Source organism: Pelophylax lessonae (assembly GCF_965119305.1).
Source record: "Pelophylax lessonae genome assembly, chromosome: 7".
NCBI lineage: Eukaryota > Metazoa > Chordata > Amphibia > Anura > Ranidae > Pelophylax > Pelophylax lessonae.
Genome location: NC_138774.1, coordinates 273602700 through 273621397, shown reverse-complemented (window position 1 = coordinate 273621397; position 18698 = coordinate 273602700). Strand labels below are relative to the sequence as shown.

The following is an 18698-nucleotide window of genomic DNA, read 5'->3' as shown; positions in this document are numbered from 1 at the left end:
GTGACCACCATACATGCCCCTTACAATGTAGTGACCACCATACATGCCCCTTACAATGTAGTGACCACCATACATGCCCCTTTCAATGTAGTGACCACCATACATGCCCCTTTCAATGTAGTGACCACCATACATGCCCCTTTCAATGCAGTGTGTGGGCCAGGTCCCCCCCCTGAGGCATCACTTCACTTCCATGCCCCCTGAATATGCAGAGACCACCATACATGCCCCCTTCAATGCAGTGTGTGGGCCGGGGCATCACTTGCAGAGACCACCATACATAACCCCCTTCAATGCAGTGTGTGGGCCGGGGCATCACTTGCAGAGACCACCATACATAACCCCCTTCAATGCAGTGTGTGGGCCGGGCCGCGCTCGGGCTCCCCCCCCCCAGGCATCAGTTCACTTACCTCACACTGGTGCCTGGCACGGGAGTCTGGATGGACGTCATCTTTCTCCTGCATGCGCGCCGCTGCCCTCCGATCTGACAGCGGGCGGGAAGGTGACGTCGGGACGGTGCGTGACTAACGCACGCACCGCCCCCATGCGAGTCACAGCCAGTACAGCACCCGCCACAGTGAGGAGCGCCTCCTCCCCTCGCTAGTATCCGCCCCGGAGCCGCGGCAAAGATGTAAAAGAGCCACATGCGGCTCCGGAGCCGCGGGTTGCCGACCCCTGCCCTAAACAATCCCTGGATAGGAAGTCCAGGGTATGTCTGGGAAAGGGCCAGACATGAAGGGAAGTGATTGGCAAATATATGAGGAAAATCAGTATTATACAAATGGCAAAGAAAGCTTACCTATGATCTTGTTTTAACGTTGTTTTTTACTGGATATATATATCTGGTCAATTGACTGAGTATATGTCTTTTCCGTATGGTCACATAATAGGAAGAAGGGAAGGGGGAAATAGGAAATATCCAATTGCCTCTCGGGGGATCAGGAAGGAATTTTTTCCCCTGCTGTAACAAATTGGATCATGCTTTGCTGGGGTTTTTCGCCTTCCTCTGGATCAACTGCGGGTATAAGATTGTGTATATGGGATTGTATGGTTGGGTTTTTTTTACTGTTTTTGGTTTATTGGTTGAGCCAGATGGACTTGTCTTTTTTCAACCTGACTAACTATGTAACTATGTAGCAATGAGCACAAAAATGGGAATTCATGGAAATCCAGCAGTACTGCTGCCATTGGTTACCCAGTTAATTGTCCATGCCTCCTCCGTGCTGCTTATATTTACATTTCTTTTGATCCCCCCACTTTCAAGTTTCTCTGCTGGAGCAAGGAGAAACGGCCCAGTGTAAGCTCCAAGTGAGTGTGCTTGCCCCAATGTGACAGCACATGTACCTTGTGATAGGCTACCAACGCACCCAGCCCTTCACGTAAGGAAGAGAAAAAAGACACATGCTCCCATAAAGTCCCAGAAGTGCCAGCAATAACACCTCATTCCAACAAGCAAATGGAACCGCAGGAAGAGAGAAGGTGAAAATAAGCAACAGGGGGAGGCCTGGGCAGTTAAAAGAGAAGTTCGGGATTAAAAAAAGATAAACTTACATACTTAGCTAGGTGGATGCATCATCGGTCTGATGCTGCATCTGTCCCCCACCACCTCTAGACTAAGGAACCTAGAGATCAAAGGCCGCTGATCACTCAGGACTTCAGTGAGCAGAGAGTGGTGACAGTCAGCGGTGATCTGCTCTGTCCCTCCAGTGCTCACTGGAGTGTTGGGCTTTGCAGGGGACGGGAGCGGCTGGCTCACGCTCTCAGCGGCATGCTATAAAGCTGAGCCAGCTGCCAGTAAGGCATCTGGGGGGATCCCGACATTAAAGTCAGGATCCATCCAGAACCTGGACCGGCAGAGTCACGTCAGTTGACAGCAGTCTTTAGCCCACTGTTGTCTGAATATGGGGCACAGGAATGCAGAACGAAGTACACTCCTGTGACTCACAGGAGAGGTAAGGCCAAAAGAGGCCTCCTTTAAAAGTGTATGCATAGCCAATACTTATCATTTTCGTTGTCCCTGGAACAAGTGCCCTCCTTAACATTTAGGATCTCCCTTCACTTTTTGCCTTGGTGTCAAAGGCCAATGGGACAATAAGAGATGGGGGATCATCTCTCTAGGGCACATGTGTCAAGCACAAGGCCTGTGGGTCGAATCCGGCCCTCCAGGCCATTTTATGTGGCCTTCACATTTCTCCTGCAGCTGCTGGAGAGCTCCAGTCCTCCTCCTCTGGTCCTCTTTCAGACCCTGTACTTTATGCTTTCCAGCATTGCCTCCAGCTTCTTCCCAGCAGCAGCACAGGGTAAGGGGGTGCACTGTGATGTAAGGGAGGGTAAAGGACTCAACTTCTGATGGTGGAGAGGCTTTTGATGTCTTATGTAAGGGTAGGGGATGCTCTGGACATCTAGTCTTACAGATACAGCTGGCCCTTTTGAGGGCGATCATAATGCTGATGCGGCCCGCGATTAAATTGAGTTTGTCACTTCTGCTCTAGGGAAACACAGACCGCAATAAAATCCAGACAGAGGCCCAACCCTTGCCTTTCCTTTCAAAACAAAAAAAAGAAAAAAGTTTGGGCTATGCAATCACATGCTCTGAACCTATTGCTTTGCCATGCATCAACAAACATAGGTTCACTTCAAAATGATTCAATTTACTCATAATACATTAATGAAGAACTATAGGCAATTTTTTTACCACTTTGGATAGAGCAAGGGAGGGTTATAATCCCTATTAGTTTATTTTTTGCCCTCTGTGCCCTATTGGGGAGATTTATGTTCACTTCCTGTCCCATAGCCAAAACAGGAAGTAAGAAGAAAATCACTGAAAATGAAGGTAATTCCTTGGGGACCCCCAGGCCATCAGAACTAATGTCCCTGTAGGAAGATTTCCTCTCTTATTATTTTTCTGAGGACAACCCAAAATTTGGGATTTTCTTTTACTTTCACTTTCAATGCTAGTGGTGAGCAGGGCAAATGGAGAGGGCAAACCTCCCTAATGGACAGACAGCAATAAAACTGACTGGGATTCTAATACCTCTCCACTAAGCCTAAAACTAAAGAAAACATTTTGCCTTTAGTTATACTTTAACAGTATCATTATGGTACAATATAGGGTCCTTCGCTATTTTATTAGTAGCAGTTTTTAAAGCGGTTGTATACCCCGCTTTGTTATTTTTACCTACAGGCAAGCCTATACTAAGGCCTACTTGTAGGTAAAATAAATATCTCCTAAATGTGTACCATTTAGGAGATATCCAACCTGCATGCAGCCGCTGACGTCAGCAGCGCATGCGCCCTGAAGGTTCGGCATATAGTGTTGGAACCGAGGGCTCCCACGTACATGTGCGGGAGTGACGTCGTCGCGCCTCCAGCCAGTCACGGGGCCGGAGCCCGCGAACCTGGAAGAAACGCCGGCAGGACATGCCAGCCCCCTCGTTCTAAGGTAAGTATTTCAGAATATGCTAGTATGCAGTGCATACTAGCACATTATGCCATTGTCTTGCAGGTTTTTTTTGTTTTGTTTTGTTTTTTCAGGGTAATCAACCGCTTTAAGTCAAACTTGAGTTTTCTTTTAAAACGATTTACATTTTATTTTATTTTTTTTTCTTCTTAAATTATTTTAAAACAGTTGACATTTTTCTAAAGCCCTTTATAATTGTTCCTTATTATACTCCTCAGCTTTCAGATTGGTGGCTGCAGATCGCTTACCTAGAGTATCGTATGCCAGTCGTAGTTCATTCGAGCCCTGGTGTGGTACTACCAAAACAAGACTTTTTGGACAGACAAGGACAACTCCGGTAAAGTACCATTATTTTGTGATTTTTAGGATAATGTGACCGTTGCCTGTCTTGTGAAAGAAGGTGGCTGATTTCTGAAAGAGATAAAAGCTGGCCTTTGCTTGTACTGACCTTTCCCACACATACGGTGAACTATTTATTACTGTGTACTGTGCTGAGCTCAAAATACAAGCCAGTAATATTTATCAAAGAGGGATTGTCTGCCACTCCCCCTTTACACAGCACAGTTATAACTGCCGGTGACCCTTGCTATGCACACAGATAGAGCTATTACATGTTTCTATGTGCATAGTCTGCCTTTAACCACTTTAAGACCGGAAGGATTTGCCCCCTTAATGACCAGGCCCTATTTTGCGATTCGGCACTGCGTTACTGTAACCGATAACTGCGTGGTCGTGCGACGCTGTACCCAAAGGAAATTTATGTCCTTTTTCCCCACAAATAGAGCTTTCTTTTACTGGTATTTGATCACCTGTGCAATTTTTATTTTTTGCGCTATAAACAAAACAAGAGCGACAATTTTGAAAAAAAAAAAACATTTTTCACATTCTGCTATATGACATTCTCAAAAAAAACTTAAAAATCTAAATTTTTTAACATTTTAGGCCAATTTGTTTTCTGCTACATATTTTCGGTAAAAAAAAAAATCTCAATAAGCGTATTTTGATTGGTTTGCGCAAAAGTCATCGCGTCTACAAACTACGGGAAAGATTTATGTAATTTTTAATGTTTTGTGTTTTTTTTTTTACTAGTAATGGCGGCGATCTGCGTTTTTTTGCAGGACTGCGGCATTGGGGTGGACAGATCGTACCCCTTACTGACATTTTTTACATTTTTGGGGGTACTGGTGACATTACTACAGTAATCAGTGCTAAAAATATGCACTGTTACTGTAATAATGACACTGGCAGGGTAGGGGTTAACGGTATAGGTTTTCAAGGGGTTAAATGTGACCCTAGGGGAGTGATTCTAACTGTGGGGGCGTGTCTCCTGAGATGACCACAGAGACATGTGATCCTGTATAGAAGGATTACATGAGCTCTGTGATCATTTCAGGGAGAAGGATGGTCGGCTGTGTTTACAACAGCCGACCGTCCTCCTCTCTCAGCGGGGAGAGATCGCGGGTGTCAGGCAGCAATCGGAGCCGCCTGACACCCGCAGCGGCTTCCCCGCTGACGATCGGGGGTGGGAGCAGGCCCCCAGCGGCACGCGCCCCCTAGCTGTCTTCAGGCGAGTGACGTCGATCTATGTCGCTTTGCCTGTAGGAGCCAGCCTGCCACAGTAAATATAAAGAAGGCGGTCGGCAAGTGGTTAAAATGCAAATTTACTGAGACCATAAATGGAGGGAATTGTTGCATAATCCTAGGAGTGTGACGAGATTTTTAAATTCCTCGGCAAACATTTTTTCAAGAACACCCACTAAACGTTTTGCAGCTACCCCGTTTTAATAAAACGTATTTATTTATTTTTTTATTTTATCATGCCCGTCTTTACACACCTGCACAGTCCAATGCAGCAGCAAAACAATCTGCCTTACTTTAAAGCAGGGGTCTCAAACTAGCGGCCCTCCAGCTGTTGCAGAACTACAAGTCTGATCATGCCTCTGCCTATAGGAGTCATGCTTGTAACTGTAAATGCCTCATGGGAATTGTAGTTCTGCAACAGCTGGAGGGCTTTCAGTTTGAGACTCCTGCTTTAAAGTGATGACTATGAGACTGGAGCACCAACTGGATGAACTGGAACATTTTGGAAGGTTTTCTTAAAGAGTAACGTCTCATCTCTTTAAAAAAAAAAAACATTATTAGGAGGACAGAGAGGGCATTTTGTCACAAAGACCGTAAGCGCCGAACAGTATGCTGTTTACCGGGCGCTCGGGTTTGGATCTGGTGGACAGATTATTAGGTGGGGCTCGGGAGGACCCAGCTGTCCTGGTACACATAGGTACCAATGACAAAGTTAGAGGAAGGTGGAAAGTCCTAAAAAACGATTTCAGTGACTTAGGATCTAAATTCAAGAGTAGGCCCTCCAAGGTAGTATTCTCGAAAATACTACCTGTACCTCGAGCCACGCCAGAGAGGCAGCAGGAGATTAAGGAAATTAACAAGTGGCTGAGGAACTGGTGTAGAAAGGAGGGGTTCAGGTTCCTGGAGAACTGGGCTGACTTTTCAGTCGGTTACTGGCTCTTTAGAAGGGGAGGGTGCAGCCGTACTGGGAAAGAAGATGGCCGAAAAGTTAGAGGGGCTTTGAAAATAGGTGGTGGGGGGAGGGTCCAGTTGTAGAGCTATCCAGCAGGGAACAAGGTTTAGCAGGCAATATTGGGGGCATTAGTGGTAGGGTGACCAGAGATCCAAAACCCAAGGTAGGTAAGTTGAAAAATCCAAAATACATCGAACAAGGGTATAGTATGCGACCAAACAAAATTAAAAAGGTTTGTATACTAATTCTAGAAGTCTGGCAGACAAGATGGGAGAACTAGAGCTGTTAATATATGAGGAAGATTTTGATTTTGTGGGAATTTCAGAAACTTGGTTTGACAGCTCTCATGATTGGCTGGCAAACCATTCAGGAGTTTTCCCTTTATTGCAGAGATGGGGAGGGGTATGCCTATATATCATGAACAATGTGTAAGTGAATATGGGCGATATCACTAATGGAGTTGGAAGGAGGTGGAATCCCTATGGGTAGAGGTTCAAAGGGAAGATACTAAGGGGAAAGTAATATTGGGCAAATACTATAGGCCCCCCAACCAGAGGGAGGAGGGGGAGGTGGACCTCCTCTCACAGCTTAGAATGGCAGCTAGGATTGTAAATGGCATTATAATGGGGGATTTTAATTATCCAGATATAGACTGGGCAGAAGGAACCACACATTCGTGTAAGGCTCGCCATTTCCTAAATGTTTTGCAGGACAACTTCATGGGTCAGATGGTGGATGCACCAACGAGAAACAATGCGTAACTAGACCTACTAATTATGAATTATACAGACCTGAATGCGGATTTAGAAATAAGGGGCAACTTAGGAAACCGTGACCATGGGTCAATTCGTTTCAGTATAAATCACAGAAATGGGAAACATAAGGGTAATACACAGACACTGAACTTCAAAAGAGCCAATTTTCCTGAACTGCGCTCTATGCTAAACAATATTAAATGGGATAGAATCCTGGGAACAAAGAACACTGGGAAAAATTGGGAGTGATTTAAGAACATACTTAATAAAGGTATTGGCCAGTGCATTCCGACAGGGAATATGTTTAAAAGAGCTAAAACAAAAAACCCTGGATGGCTAAACTCCATCTTAAAATTACAAATTAAACAAAAGAAAGGGCCTTCAAGAAATACAAAGCAGAGGGCGTCATTGGCCGCAATCCACCACTACAAAGAATGCAAAATGAAATGTAAGCATGCAATCAAGGCAGCTAGGATAGAACACAAAAGGCACATAGCGGAAGAGAGTAAGAAAAACCCTAAGAAATCCTTTAGGTATATAAATAGTAAGAAAGTGAGGCCAGAACATATTGGCCCTGTAAAGGATGATGAAGGGAATCTGGCTATAAAGGACAGAAAGAAGGCCGAGGTTCTAAATAAATTCTTCTCCTCAGTCTTCACAAAAGAATTGGGGGGATACAGTAACATATTAAAAAAGAATAGCGCAACCATGCAAAAGAAATGACTATTAAATATGGAGACAATCCATAAATAAAAATGGGGGTTTAGTCCCACCATATGGCCATATCGTGCTCAAGCCCACCACTGCGTCAAAGTACCCCATTATCAGTGGGTCCTACACTATCCATAGAAAAGGGGTGAATCCAGCCTCTCTTACCCTTGGAGACAACACTCCTTGCTGGGAAGGTGTGCTAATGCACTACAGGGGACTCCTCCTATATCTACTTGATAGTGGACACTGATAGAGTACAGATGTGTGTGGGGGGGGTGCTCAACCTCAGAAGTCTGGTCAGATCGAATACATAATAAACAAGCAAAAAATTGGGGGAGCAAACCCTGAACATGTATATCTAAAGCCGGTGCAGCTAATAGTCATTTCTTTTGCATGGTTGCGCTATTCTTTTTTAATATACATGTTGCTTGGTCAACATGGTTGAGCATCCCACCCCCCACACACACCTGTACTCTATCAGAGTCCACCATCAAGTAGATATAGGAGGAGTCCTTTGTAGTGCATTAGCACATCCATCCCAGCAAGGAGTGTTGTCTCCAAGGGTTGGAGAGGCTGGATTCACCCCTTTTTTATGGATAGTGTAGGACCCACTGATAATGGGGTACTTTGACGCAGTGGTGGGCTTGAGCACGATATGGCCATATGGTAGGACCAAATCCCCATTTTTATTTATGGATTGTCTCTATATTTAATAGTCATTTCTTTTGCATGGTTGCGCTATTCTTTTTTAATATACATGTTGCTTGGTCCATAGCTGCACCGGCTTTAGATATACATGTTCAGGGTTTGCTCCCCCAATTTTTTGCTTGTTTGATACAGTAACATAGACTGTAATGTGATGTGTTAATAGCACGTCACAGGAAGCACCCTCATTGGTAAATGAAGACAGACTCAGAACTAGACTCGAAAAACTTAACATAAATAAGTCACCGGGACCAGATGGCTTACACTTGAGGGTCCTTAAGGAACTGAGCCAGGTGTTAGCCAGACCATTGTTCCCAATTTTTAAGGACAGTCTATTGACGGCAACAGTACCAGCTGATTGGAGAAAAGCCAATGTGGCAATAATATTTAAAAAAAGGTTGACATATATCCCTGGGAACTACGGGCCGGTTAGCCTAATATCAAGAGTCTGCAAGCTATTGGAGTGGATGATAAGGGACAATATACAAGATTTTAGTAATAAAAACGGTATCAATAGTGGTAATCAGCATGGATTCATGAAGAATCGTTCTTGCCAATCTATTAACCTTCAATGAAGAAGTGAGCAGCCATCTAGATAATGGAAAGCCTGTAGATGTGGTGTATCTGGAGTTTGAAAAGGCATTTGATACAGTTCCCCAAAAAAGCTTACTGTACAAACTAAGGTTCATAGGTATGGACCATAGGGTGAGTATCTGAATTGAAAACTGGCTTCAGGGGCAAGTCCAGAGAGTGGTGATAAATGGGGAGTACTCGGATTGGTCAGGTGTGAAAGTGGGGTCCCCCAAGGATCTTTCCTGGGACCAATCCTGTTTATTTATTCATAAACTATCAGGAGGAAGGGATGACCAGCACAATCTCAGTATTTTTCGGATGATACTAAGCTTTGCAGGACAAAATAATGGGGTGGGCAACTACATGGCAAATGAGGTTTAATGTTGAAAAATGTAAGGTAATGCACTTGCGTGCCAAGGGAGAACCTCTGGGGGAATCTAATGCCTCGTTCCCACTGAGTGGTACGGTACGGTTCGGTTCAGTATGGTACGGTTCGGTACGGTTTGGTATGGTACACATTGCGTTTCCACTGCCAATAGTACCCTTTCATGATAGGCGTGGTGTAGCAGGAAAGCTGTGATAGAGAATTCTCTGTCAACCAATCAAAGTTCTGCAGAGTGTAGCTCCACCCAGTTGGTACGGTACTAATGTGCTTGGTACCCCAACGAAAGGGTACCAAAAAAGTGGTACGGTACGGTTCGGAATTAGGGTACCAGTCATAATGGAAACGGCATAAATAGCGTACCGTACCGAAACGAACCATAAGATGGAAAAGGACCTGGGGTTCCAGTAGACAACAAGTTCAGCAATGGCATGCAATGCCAAGCTGCTGCAAGCAAAGCCAATTTGCCAAATTGGGATTTTAATGTGCCACACAGACAAATTATTTTATAAAAGTAACAACATTTTTATTGAACCTTTTAAAATCAACATTTCGTGCTTAAAACTATCATATAATATCCATGTGATTATGACTTTGGCTTTACATGTTTCGCCAGGCTTTGGCTTCTTCAGGAGTCTTATATAAGTACTGCATACATAATCTCAAGAAGTTAAAGACAGCATATTAGTCAAAGCTACAACTTTTTGTTACTTTTATAAAATAATATATCTGTGTGACACCTTAAAAAATCTCAATTTTCTGTTTTTATCAATATTTTCATTATTCAGGGATGTGGTGCCTATGACTCCCTGACACCCAGCATTTTTTCCATTGTACTGCTCCTACATGGATACATTACTGGCAGGATCACCAGTTGTAAAAAAACAAAGGACCTGAAAAAAAAAAATGAATGCAGCTACCACATATAAGCTCCGGCAAGCTGCAAAATGTAAAATTTTTGTTCTTGGGTTTAGATACAATTTAATACCGCTCTTTTTTTCTTTGCAGATTTGCTGCTAAGCTGATTGAAGGTGTTCTTGACTTTAAATCTATGATAGACAAGTAAGTCTTAAAATTAACCTGATGCATTCTTTTCAGATCCTCTGTCCATTTGTCTCATTTTTGTTTTTTTATCTTTCAATTAGTCAGACTTTGCCCGTAGAACATCTTGGTGGTAAACCGCTCTGTATGAATCAATACTACCAAATATTATCTTCCTGTCGCGTTCCGGGCCAAAAGAGAGACTCAGTCGTCAACTATAGCCAAGCCAAGAAGCCCCCCACTCACATTACAGTGGTCCATAACTTTCAGGTGAGGCTCTCTCTATCTTTTCAGTGATAGGTGCTTGGTACACAGCCAGTGGCCGGGTGGGGAAAAACCTGAATTCTTAGTGGTATAGATTCAACCAGATGCTATAAACATCCCTAAGGGTTTCTGCTCTTTGCTGACTCAGTAGCATCATATAGTTCCAGCAGATTTGCTGCCCACAGATTCATACTGCAAGCCTTTTGTTCAACCTCATCCCAAAATATTCATGCCACGTACTCCAAATTCTGACCCTACCATCTATGCACATCATAATGGTATTTATATTCATCAGGGAAGGGACCATTTTTGCAGGATTCGTTTTCTCTATCGCTCATTGACAGACGTAGTCTTCTTGATTCTCAAGAGCTGGGTTATGTTGTCTCCGCAGGAGTAGGACTAGGCAGAATGACAAAACGTTCTGGCTCCACCCTAGGGGGCAGTCCCTGAGGGTATATCCTCCCTCTCTCTGCTACAGGGAATCAGTTTTTTTCTGTCTAGTCAGGAGTAAGGACCTAAGTTCCTTGCTGGGATCTTTTGGTCCTGGCAAGACTTTTTTTCTTTAAGAAAAAGACATTTTTTAGGTAGTTTTCTCCAGTGTTTTTTTCCTGTGAGATCTTCAAGCAAAAATGCCGGACTGGGCGACACTTGTGGTCACCCCAGCCGGCCTACGAGCGTGTGCAGACCAGGCATTGCGCTTGGTCGGCCGCGACATATTCAAGTAAGTATGCGGGGCCGGGCGACGGGCTGGATGTGAGATCCAGTGGTCACCCCGGTTTCTGCCTAAAAGCGCGTGCAGACCAGTGCGCTGAGTCGGCCGCGACGGAGTCCCAGTAAAGGGACTGACTTTGCGAGTTAAAAGCTCGCTTGGACGCCAGGACCAGAGAGTCGAGGCGTCCACAAACCCCCACCTCGGTGGAGAGGGTATTATGAAGAGAGGGTGCCTGTCGGTTCGGTATGGTGAGTAAAACGTTCCCTTTTTTCCTCATTTATGAGGCAGTATATATTATGGGCCCCTCCATATATGGTCAGTATATATCTGACACTTACAAGTCCCCCTTGTAATACAGCATGTGTTTGTGGGAAGTGGACTTGGTTCAAGAGCTAACACTCTACCCAGCAGACTGTAACATTACAGCAAACATAGGAGGTATAATCCTACCTTATGTGCAGTGTATCTCTGTAGATCCATATGTCACCTCTCAGCAGAGTGCAGGTGGATGTGCTGGGAAGACGATATCGGCGGTCCGCCGCCATTTTGCCGTAGACCGAATGCATGTATGTCCTCAGGTCACGCCGGCCGCCATGTTTTTGGAGTCTTATGTCTCTTCTATGGGGGCGGCCATGTTTTGTGAGCCCAGCTTCCTCGTGGAGGGCTGGGAACGCCGGAAGGCGTACACAGGGAGCGGAGCCACGCCTTCTGCCCGGGAAAAAGCAAACGGCTCCTTCCAGTCTGTGTAAGACAGACGCTGGCTGCAGTTTGTTGGAAACTGCACTGCATCGGTTGGTGAGCCTTGGGGGTCCCTCTCTCTCTCTCTGGGATCGAGAAGCAGGTACTCTGAGGGGCGCTATTGCGCTAGGGGGAGACACACAAAAAAAAAAAAAAAAAAAGTTTTTTTGTTTATTGCTGGCAAAAGTGTCCTGTATTAACATGGACCCTGCCACTCATGTATCTCCTCCGGATCCCCTCAAGGGGTCTGCGGGATCCTCCAGCACCCCATTGACAATTGAATCTTTGTCAGCCATTATGGAAACTTTTGTGTCCCGGGTGGAAGTGGCTTGTCAGGGACAGGGCGCAAGAAAGCGACCCCCGCCTAACCCCTTATTATCTGAAACCTCGGATTCAGACTCTGAGCCTATTTCTGCAGTTGCAGGTACTTCATCTGGTATTGGTGTCTCGGGTCCTGTCTCTTCAGACAGTGAGGAGGATGTTTCGGCATCTGCCATAGCCCGAGAGGAAGCGTTGGTAAACGCACTCATTGTATCTGTTCAAGAGACTTTAAGGTTACAGGGTATTCCATCAGAAATAGCTGAAACTGAGATCCCTTTTGGGACTAAAAAGCGCATCAAAGTGGCAAAGGTTTTTCCATTGCCCAAATGTTTTGGCAATCCAATCGATGAAGAATGGCGTCTGCCAAAACGCACTTTTAATATTTCCAAACGCATTGACAGGCGTTATCCGTTTGAGGAAACCCTTATTAAGAAATGGACAGAACCACCTGTGGTGGATTCACCAATTGCTAGATTGAATAAAGCCACGGTTATTCCTTTAGAAGACGCTCCGTCTTTCAAAGATCCAGTGGATCGCAAGATAGAAGCTATGTCTCGCACCATGTTTTCCTTGATTGGATCAGCTTTCAGGCCAATAATTGCTATTGGTCTGGTTTCGCAGGCTGTAACTGAATGGACCAAGTGGTTACGCCGGGACTTAGAAGAAGTCCCTCAGGCGGTATCAGATTTGTTGGAACAAATGATACAGGGGTTACAGTTTGTATGTGATGCGGCGTTAGACGCCACTCCATTAATGGCGCGAGCATCAGTCTCAGCAGTGGTTCTCAGGCGTACACTGTGGCTAAAAGGTTGGATAGCCGACCAAGGTTCCAAAAAAGCATTGGCTAATATCCCCTTTTCAGGAGAACGTCTATTTGGAGCCAACTTAGATGAGATCATTAAGGATCTCACCGGTGGAAAAAGCACCTTTTTACCGCAAAATTTTAAAGGTAGAGGAACTCGTCAAAGACGAGGGCCTTCTTTTTCTGCTCACAAGAGGTTTTTTCGTCCAGCGGGTGAAAAAACTAAGTCCTCCAAGGTTCCTACAGGAGGCGTCAGGGGTCGTTGGTCGGGCAAGCAAAAGCCCGCCCCCTCCAGACCTGAAGATAAACCATCCAAAGCCTGAAGGTGCGCCCCCACCCATAACTGGGGTGGGGGGACGTCTTCGCCGGTTCCCGGATCCATGGCTTTCCAGAATCCCGGACAAATGGGTTTGCGAAGTCATAAAGTCAGGGTACAAGATCGAGTTTCGATCTCTCCCACCGGCGCGATTCTTCCCTTCCAATATCCGACTATCTCCGGATCGTCTAGAAGATCTGCGGAGAGCAGTCACAGATCTACTACAACAAGGAGTGGTAGTCCACGTTCCTTGGACAGAACGGTTTCAAGGGTTTTATTCAAACCTGTTTACAATACCCAGGAAAGAGGGCAAAGTGCGTCCAATTCTGGACTTAAGAGCACTCAATTCTTTCGTCAACATAAGAAGATTCAGAATGGAGTCCATTCGCACGGTAGCAGCCTTCCTGCATCCAGGGGATGTCCTAGCGTCCATAGACATCAAGGACGCCTATCTTCACATTCCCATTTTCGCAGGACATCAGCGTTTTCTACGCTTTTCCGTAGAGGAGGACCACTATCAGTTTGTGGCGTTACCTTTCGGTCTCGCCACGGTTCCGCGGGTCTTCACAAAAGTGTTGACCCCAATGTTGGCACTTCTGCGCCAAAGAGGTATATCGATTCTAGGTTACCTAGACGATCTTCTGCTTCATGCAGAGTCTCCTCAGACCTTGCTACAAAACATAGAAATTACTATGATTTCTTTACAGGAATTCGGGTGGCTGGTGAACCAGCAAAAGTCTTTTCTGGTTCCCACCCAGAGGCTCGAATATCTGGGTCTAATTCTAGACACAGTCAGGACAAGAGTGTTTCTTCCGGTAGGGAAACTTCGAAAGATTCAATCAGCAGTCCAGTTGTTACTGTCCAACAGCTGGTCTTCCCTTCGGACTTGCATGAGGGTTCTGGGGTTGATGGTGGCTTCATTCGAAGCAGTCCCATTTGCCCAGTCCCATACCCGAATTCTTCAGCAAGAGATTCTCCTCAGATGGAATCGGAATCCGGAATCCCTGGACAATCAGATACGATTGAGCAAACAGACCAGAGAGTCTCTGGTTTGGTGGCTTCGGTCTCCAATGCTCAGCCAGGGAAAGTCTTTTCTGCCAATATATTGGACGATAGTGACCACGGATGCCAGTCTATCCGGATGGGGAGGAATTCTCGGTCAATTATCTGCCCAGGGACTTTGGTCCCCGGAAGAATCCAGATTACCGATAAATGTATTGGAACTGAGAGCGATCAGACTTTGTCTGATTCACTGGACCGAGCAGCTCCAGGGCAGCCCGGTTCGGATCCAGTCGGACAATGCCACGGCCGTGGCTTATGTCAATCACCAGGGGGGCACCAAGAGTGTCCGAGCGGCCAAAGAAGTGGCTTGCATTCTTCGCTGGGCGGAACGATTTGTTCCAGCAATCTCTGCGGTGTTCATTCCGGGGGTGGAGAATTGGCAGGCAGATTATCTCAGCCGTCAGACCCTGGATCAGGGGGAATGGTCCCTCCATCCAGACGTTTTCCACCAGTTGTGCCTACGGTGGGGCACCCCGGATGTGGATCTGTTGGCATCACGATTCAACAGGAAAGTTCAGAGATTCGTGGCTCGCTCCCGCGATCCTCTAGCAGAAACCGCAGACGCACTGATCGCCCCGTGGGGGTAATACCAGCTAATATATGCCTTCCCTCCTCTCGCGTTACTGCCAAGACTTCTTCGCAGGGTAGAGGAGGAAGGAATCCCAGTAATCCTGGTAGCTCCGGACTGGCCTCGTCGAGCTTGGTACGCCGACATGGTCAGACTGGTGGCGGACGTCCCGTGGAGACTTCCTCTCAGAGAGGATCTACTGTCTCAGGGACCGATCTTCCATCCTGCTTTACGATCGCTGGCTTTAACGGCCTGGCTATTGAGACCCAGGTGCTGAAGGACAAAGGTTTGTCAGCTTCAGTTATTCCTACTCTAGTTGAAGCAAGGAAAGCGACTTCCAGAAAGATTTATCATCGCACATGGAAGTCCTACATTGCATGGTGTGAACCTTTGGGGTTCCGTCCTCGGTCTTATTCGATTAGTCGAATATTGGCTTTTCTGCAACAAGGGGTTGAGCAGAAACTGGCCTTGAGTACTATCAAGGGTCAGGTCTCAGCATTAGCCATCTTCTTTCAGAAGCCTTTGGCTACTCATTCCTTGGTGCGGAATTTCATCCAGGGGGTGCGACATCTGGCTCCGCCAGTGCACGCGCCGTTACCCCCCTGGGATCTTAATTTAGTGTTGTCGGTTCTTCAGAAACCTCCCTTTGAAGATATTAGGGAGATTCCTCTACCCACGTTGTCCCAGAAGGTGGCCTTCTTGGTGGCTATTACTTCTGCACGCAGGGTGTCAGAACTGGCCGCATTATCTTGTCGTTCACCATATCTGGTGGTTCATAGAGATAAGGTGGTTCTTCGTCCGAATCCATCCTTCCTACCAAAAGTAGTTTCAGAATTTCATCTGAATGAAGAAATTGTATTACCTTCCCTGTGTCCTAAGCCCAGTCATCCTCGGGAATTTGCTTTGCACTCCTTGGATGTGGTCCGGGCGATCAGGGTATACTTGAAAACGACAGACTCGTTTCGCAAGACGGATTCACTTTTTGTGATCCCAGATGGACCCAAAAAGGGGTTGCCTGCATCTGCCGCGACCATTTCCAGATGGATCAGACAGACGGTAGTGCAGGCTTATTCTATTAAGGGTCGGGAGCCCCCGTTCCCTGTTAAGGCGCACTCCACTCGGGCACTTAGTGCGTCATGGGCCTTTCGCCATCAGGCGTCAGTGGTCCAGGTGTGCAAGGCGGCTACCTGGTCGTCGGTGCATACCTTCTCTAAACATTATAAAGTTGATGTTATGGCATCGTCTGATGCCTCATTTGGCCGCAAGGTTCTGCAGGCCGCAATTTGAGGAGACCAGTGGTCTACCTCGAGGGTTTTTTCCGTTGGAAAATTTTTTCTTTTAGTCTCATTCTTTGTTTATAATGAGCCTTTAAAACTTCTAGTTTGGCACCGGTTGGGCCTACTAGATTGGATTTGATTTTGTCAATCCCACCCCTCATTTGTGGCACTGCTTCTGGATGTCCCAGCTCTTGAGAATCAAGAAGACTACGTCTGTCAATGAGCGATAGAGAAAAATGGATTTTTGTAAGAACTTACCGTAAAATCCTTTTCTCTTAAGCTCATTGACAGACGTAGTACCCGCCCCTCTATCATTGAGTTGGGTTGGGTTAATTTCTCTGTACTGCTTTAAACAGAACTGATTCCCTGTAGCAGAGAGAGGGAGGATATACCCTCAGGGACTGCCCCCTAGGGTGGAGCCAGAACGTTTTGTCATTCTGCCTAGTCCTACTCCTGCGGAGACAACATAACCCAGCTCTTGAGAATCAAGAAGACTACGTCTGTCAATGAGCTTAAGAGAAAAGGATTTTACGGTAAGTTCTTACAAAAATCCATTTTTTCTACTTTTGGTGATCTAATGCCCACTGTAGTCTCATAATCCCCTTTCATACTGACAAGAATAGGATCCATGATAGTTTTTTTGTGGCTGCAACTCTTTCTTGAAGAACTGATGTTTTTTTTTTTTTATGTTTTTTTTTTTTATTCACAAATTCCTTTCTGCACACCACCATTATAAATAGTGGCCATTTACGCAGTTAAAGGGTAACTCCACTTTTGTGGGAAAAAAAATAACAAAAAAAGAAAAAACAATATAGCGTATAGCCGTATACAATTGCGACACAAGTCATATTGTAATTGAATATTCTTAAAAACTACCTTTCCTTTTCAATCTGCAACTGTTGTAATTTTCTGAAAAAACGCAATGCAAGATGGCTACCTGGAGGTGTCTGTATACAGAATGTATACTGACCACACCCCAGAAACATTATTTCCTGCTTGTGTGATTGGCTCACCAATTTTCCCAGAAGTCTGCACTAAGATACAAGTCAGATTTCTGGCATCCCCTGCAACACAAATGTCATTTTTGGTGACATACTCTTAACAGGAACACGTCTAAAGGGATGCAGGCCCAGCAGATTTCCTCATTCAAAGCCCTGCAGCTGCCACAGCTGATTGATAATTATGAAACCACTCTCATCAGACCCACTCGGCACAGAGGGACAAACAATGATTTCTTGAGAATAATAAAAGGTAGGAATCTGCAACAAAGTTTGTTAAAATCCTTGCAATGTATAGAGATCACCCAGAGGGGAATATTTTTTTCTCAACAAAAATGGAGTTACACTTTAAGGACTTTCTGCTTGCTCAAACCTGGTAATATTTCTCTAGCTACTCTCATTAATTATTTTCACCCACAGAACTTGTTCTGTTTTTTTTTTTTTCTCATTCTTTGGAAACTGTATGGAGTGAAATGTTTGAAAATCCCAGAGTGTTAGCTCTTTTGGATGCTGCATCTGTTGTGTTTGGCACCAACTAAATTTCATGGTCAAAATCTGTTAACATCTTCCCAATTCCATTATTCTTTTAAGTATTGTCACCATGTCTTCATGATTTACATAGGGAGTTTCAAACACCTGATATTCTGTTTGCCTTTGTGTTATCAACCAAGTGTACTGCTCTTTTTTTTGCATTCATCTACTTTTAGCGTCTCTTTTGGTTTCCTCTTTGGATTTGTCTACTTCTTTCGTTTTCTGTTCTCTTTGCATTTTGTTCACTGCTCTTTTACTTTCTAAATGTCTCTGTCACTTTCATATTTTGCAATTTCAGCCACCCTAATGTCTATGGTAAACAGATACCGCACCCTTATTTCTTATGTTTATTATATTTACATTTCTATTTTTCTGTCCTCTTCTTTGTCCCCTTTTCACTTTCTATCTTTTCTGGTTTTTGCCCACTTCTTTCTGCCCTCTTCTCTTTTGCTTTCTGTCTGCTTCTTTTTTTCACCATCTGTCCTCTTTGCCTCTTTGCTTTCTGTCGACTTCCCTTTCTCTCCTCTATTTATCCCCCATTACGTTCTGTTCTCTACTTTCTCTCATCTTGTCCTCTTTTCTCATCCTATCTGCCTCTGCCCATTTTCACACTGCTCAAACATGAAAGTCGCACGACTTCCGATCCGACTCCGATCCGACTTTGCCCTGCAACTTCAGTCCGGCTTTGATCCAACTTAAATTGGAGTTCCACCCAAAAGTGGAACTTCCACTCATTTGCCTGTTTTTGACAGGTACCCTTCCCCACTTCCAGGATATGGCGCCGCGGCACTGTCCCTCAGAAGTTTGGCTCCCCTCCTCCTTCCTCCCCCGCCAAGCCAATAGGAATGCGCAGGGCGCTTCGCGCATTCGCAGTAGGGACCTGCCCGTGAAGCCGCCGGGTTCCTTTACCGGCAATGGCGGCAGCAGCACCCGACAGCCGATGGAAACA

The 18698-nt window shown here is 45.4% G+C and overlaps 1 protein-coding gene across 2 annotated transcripts in view; it reads left to right on the top strand.

Moving 5' to 3' along the window:
- Nucleotides 1-18698, top strand: part of CRAT (carnitine O-acetyltransferase) — a 75916-nt gene that overhangs the window by 37862 nt on the left and 19356 nt on the right. For both annotated transcript variants that reach the window (XM_082263072.1, XM_082263073.1), the window contains exons 3-5: nt 3679-3797; nt 10128-10181; nt 10265-10430. In XM_082263072.1, the coding sequence (XP_082119198.1) occupies nt 3679-3797; nt 10128-10181; nt 10265-10430 (339 nt within the window). The remainder of the gene's footprint in view (nt 1-3678; nt 3798-10127; nt 10182-10264; nt 10431-18698) is intronic.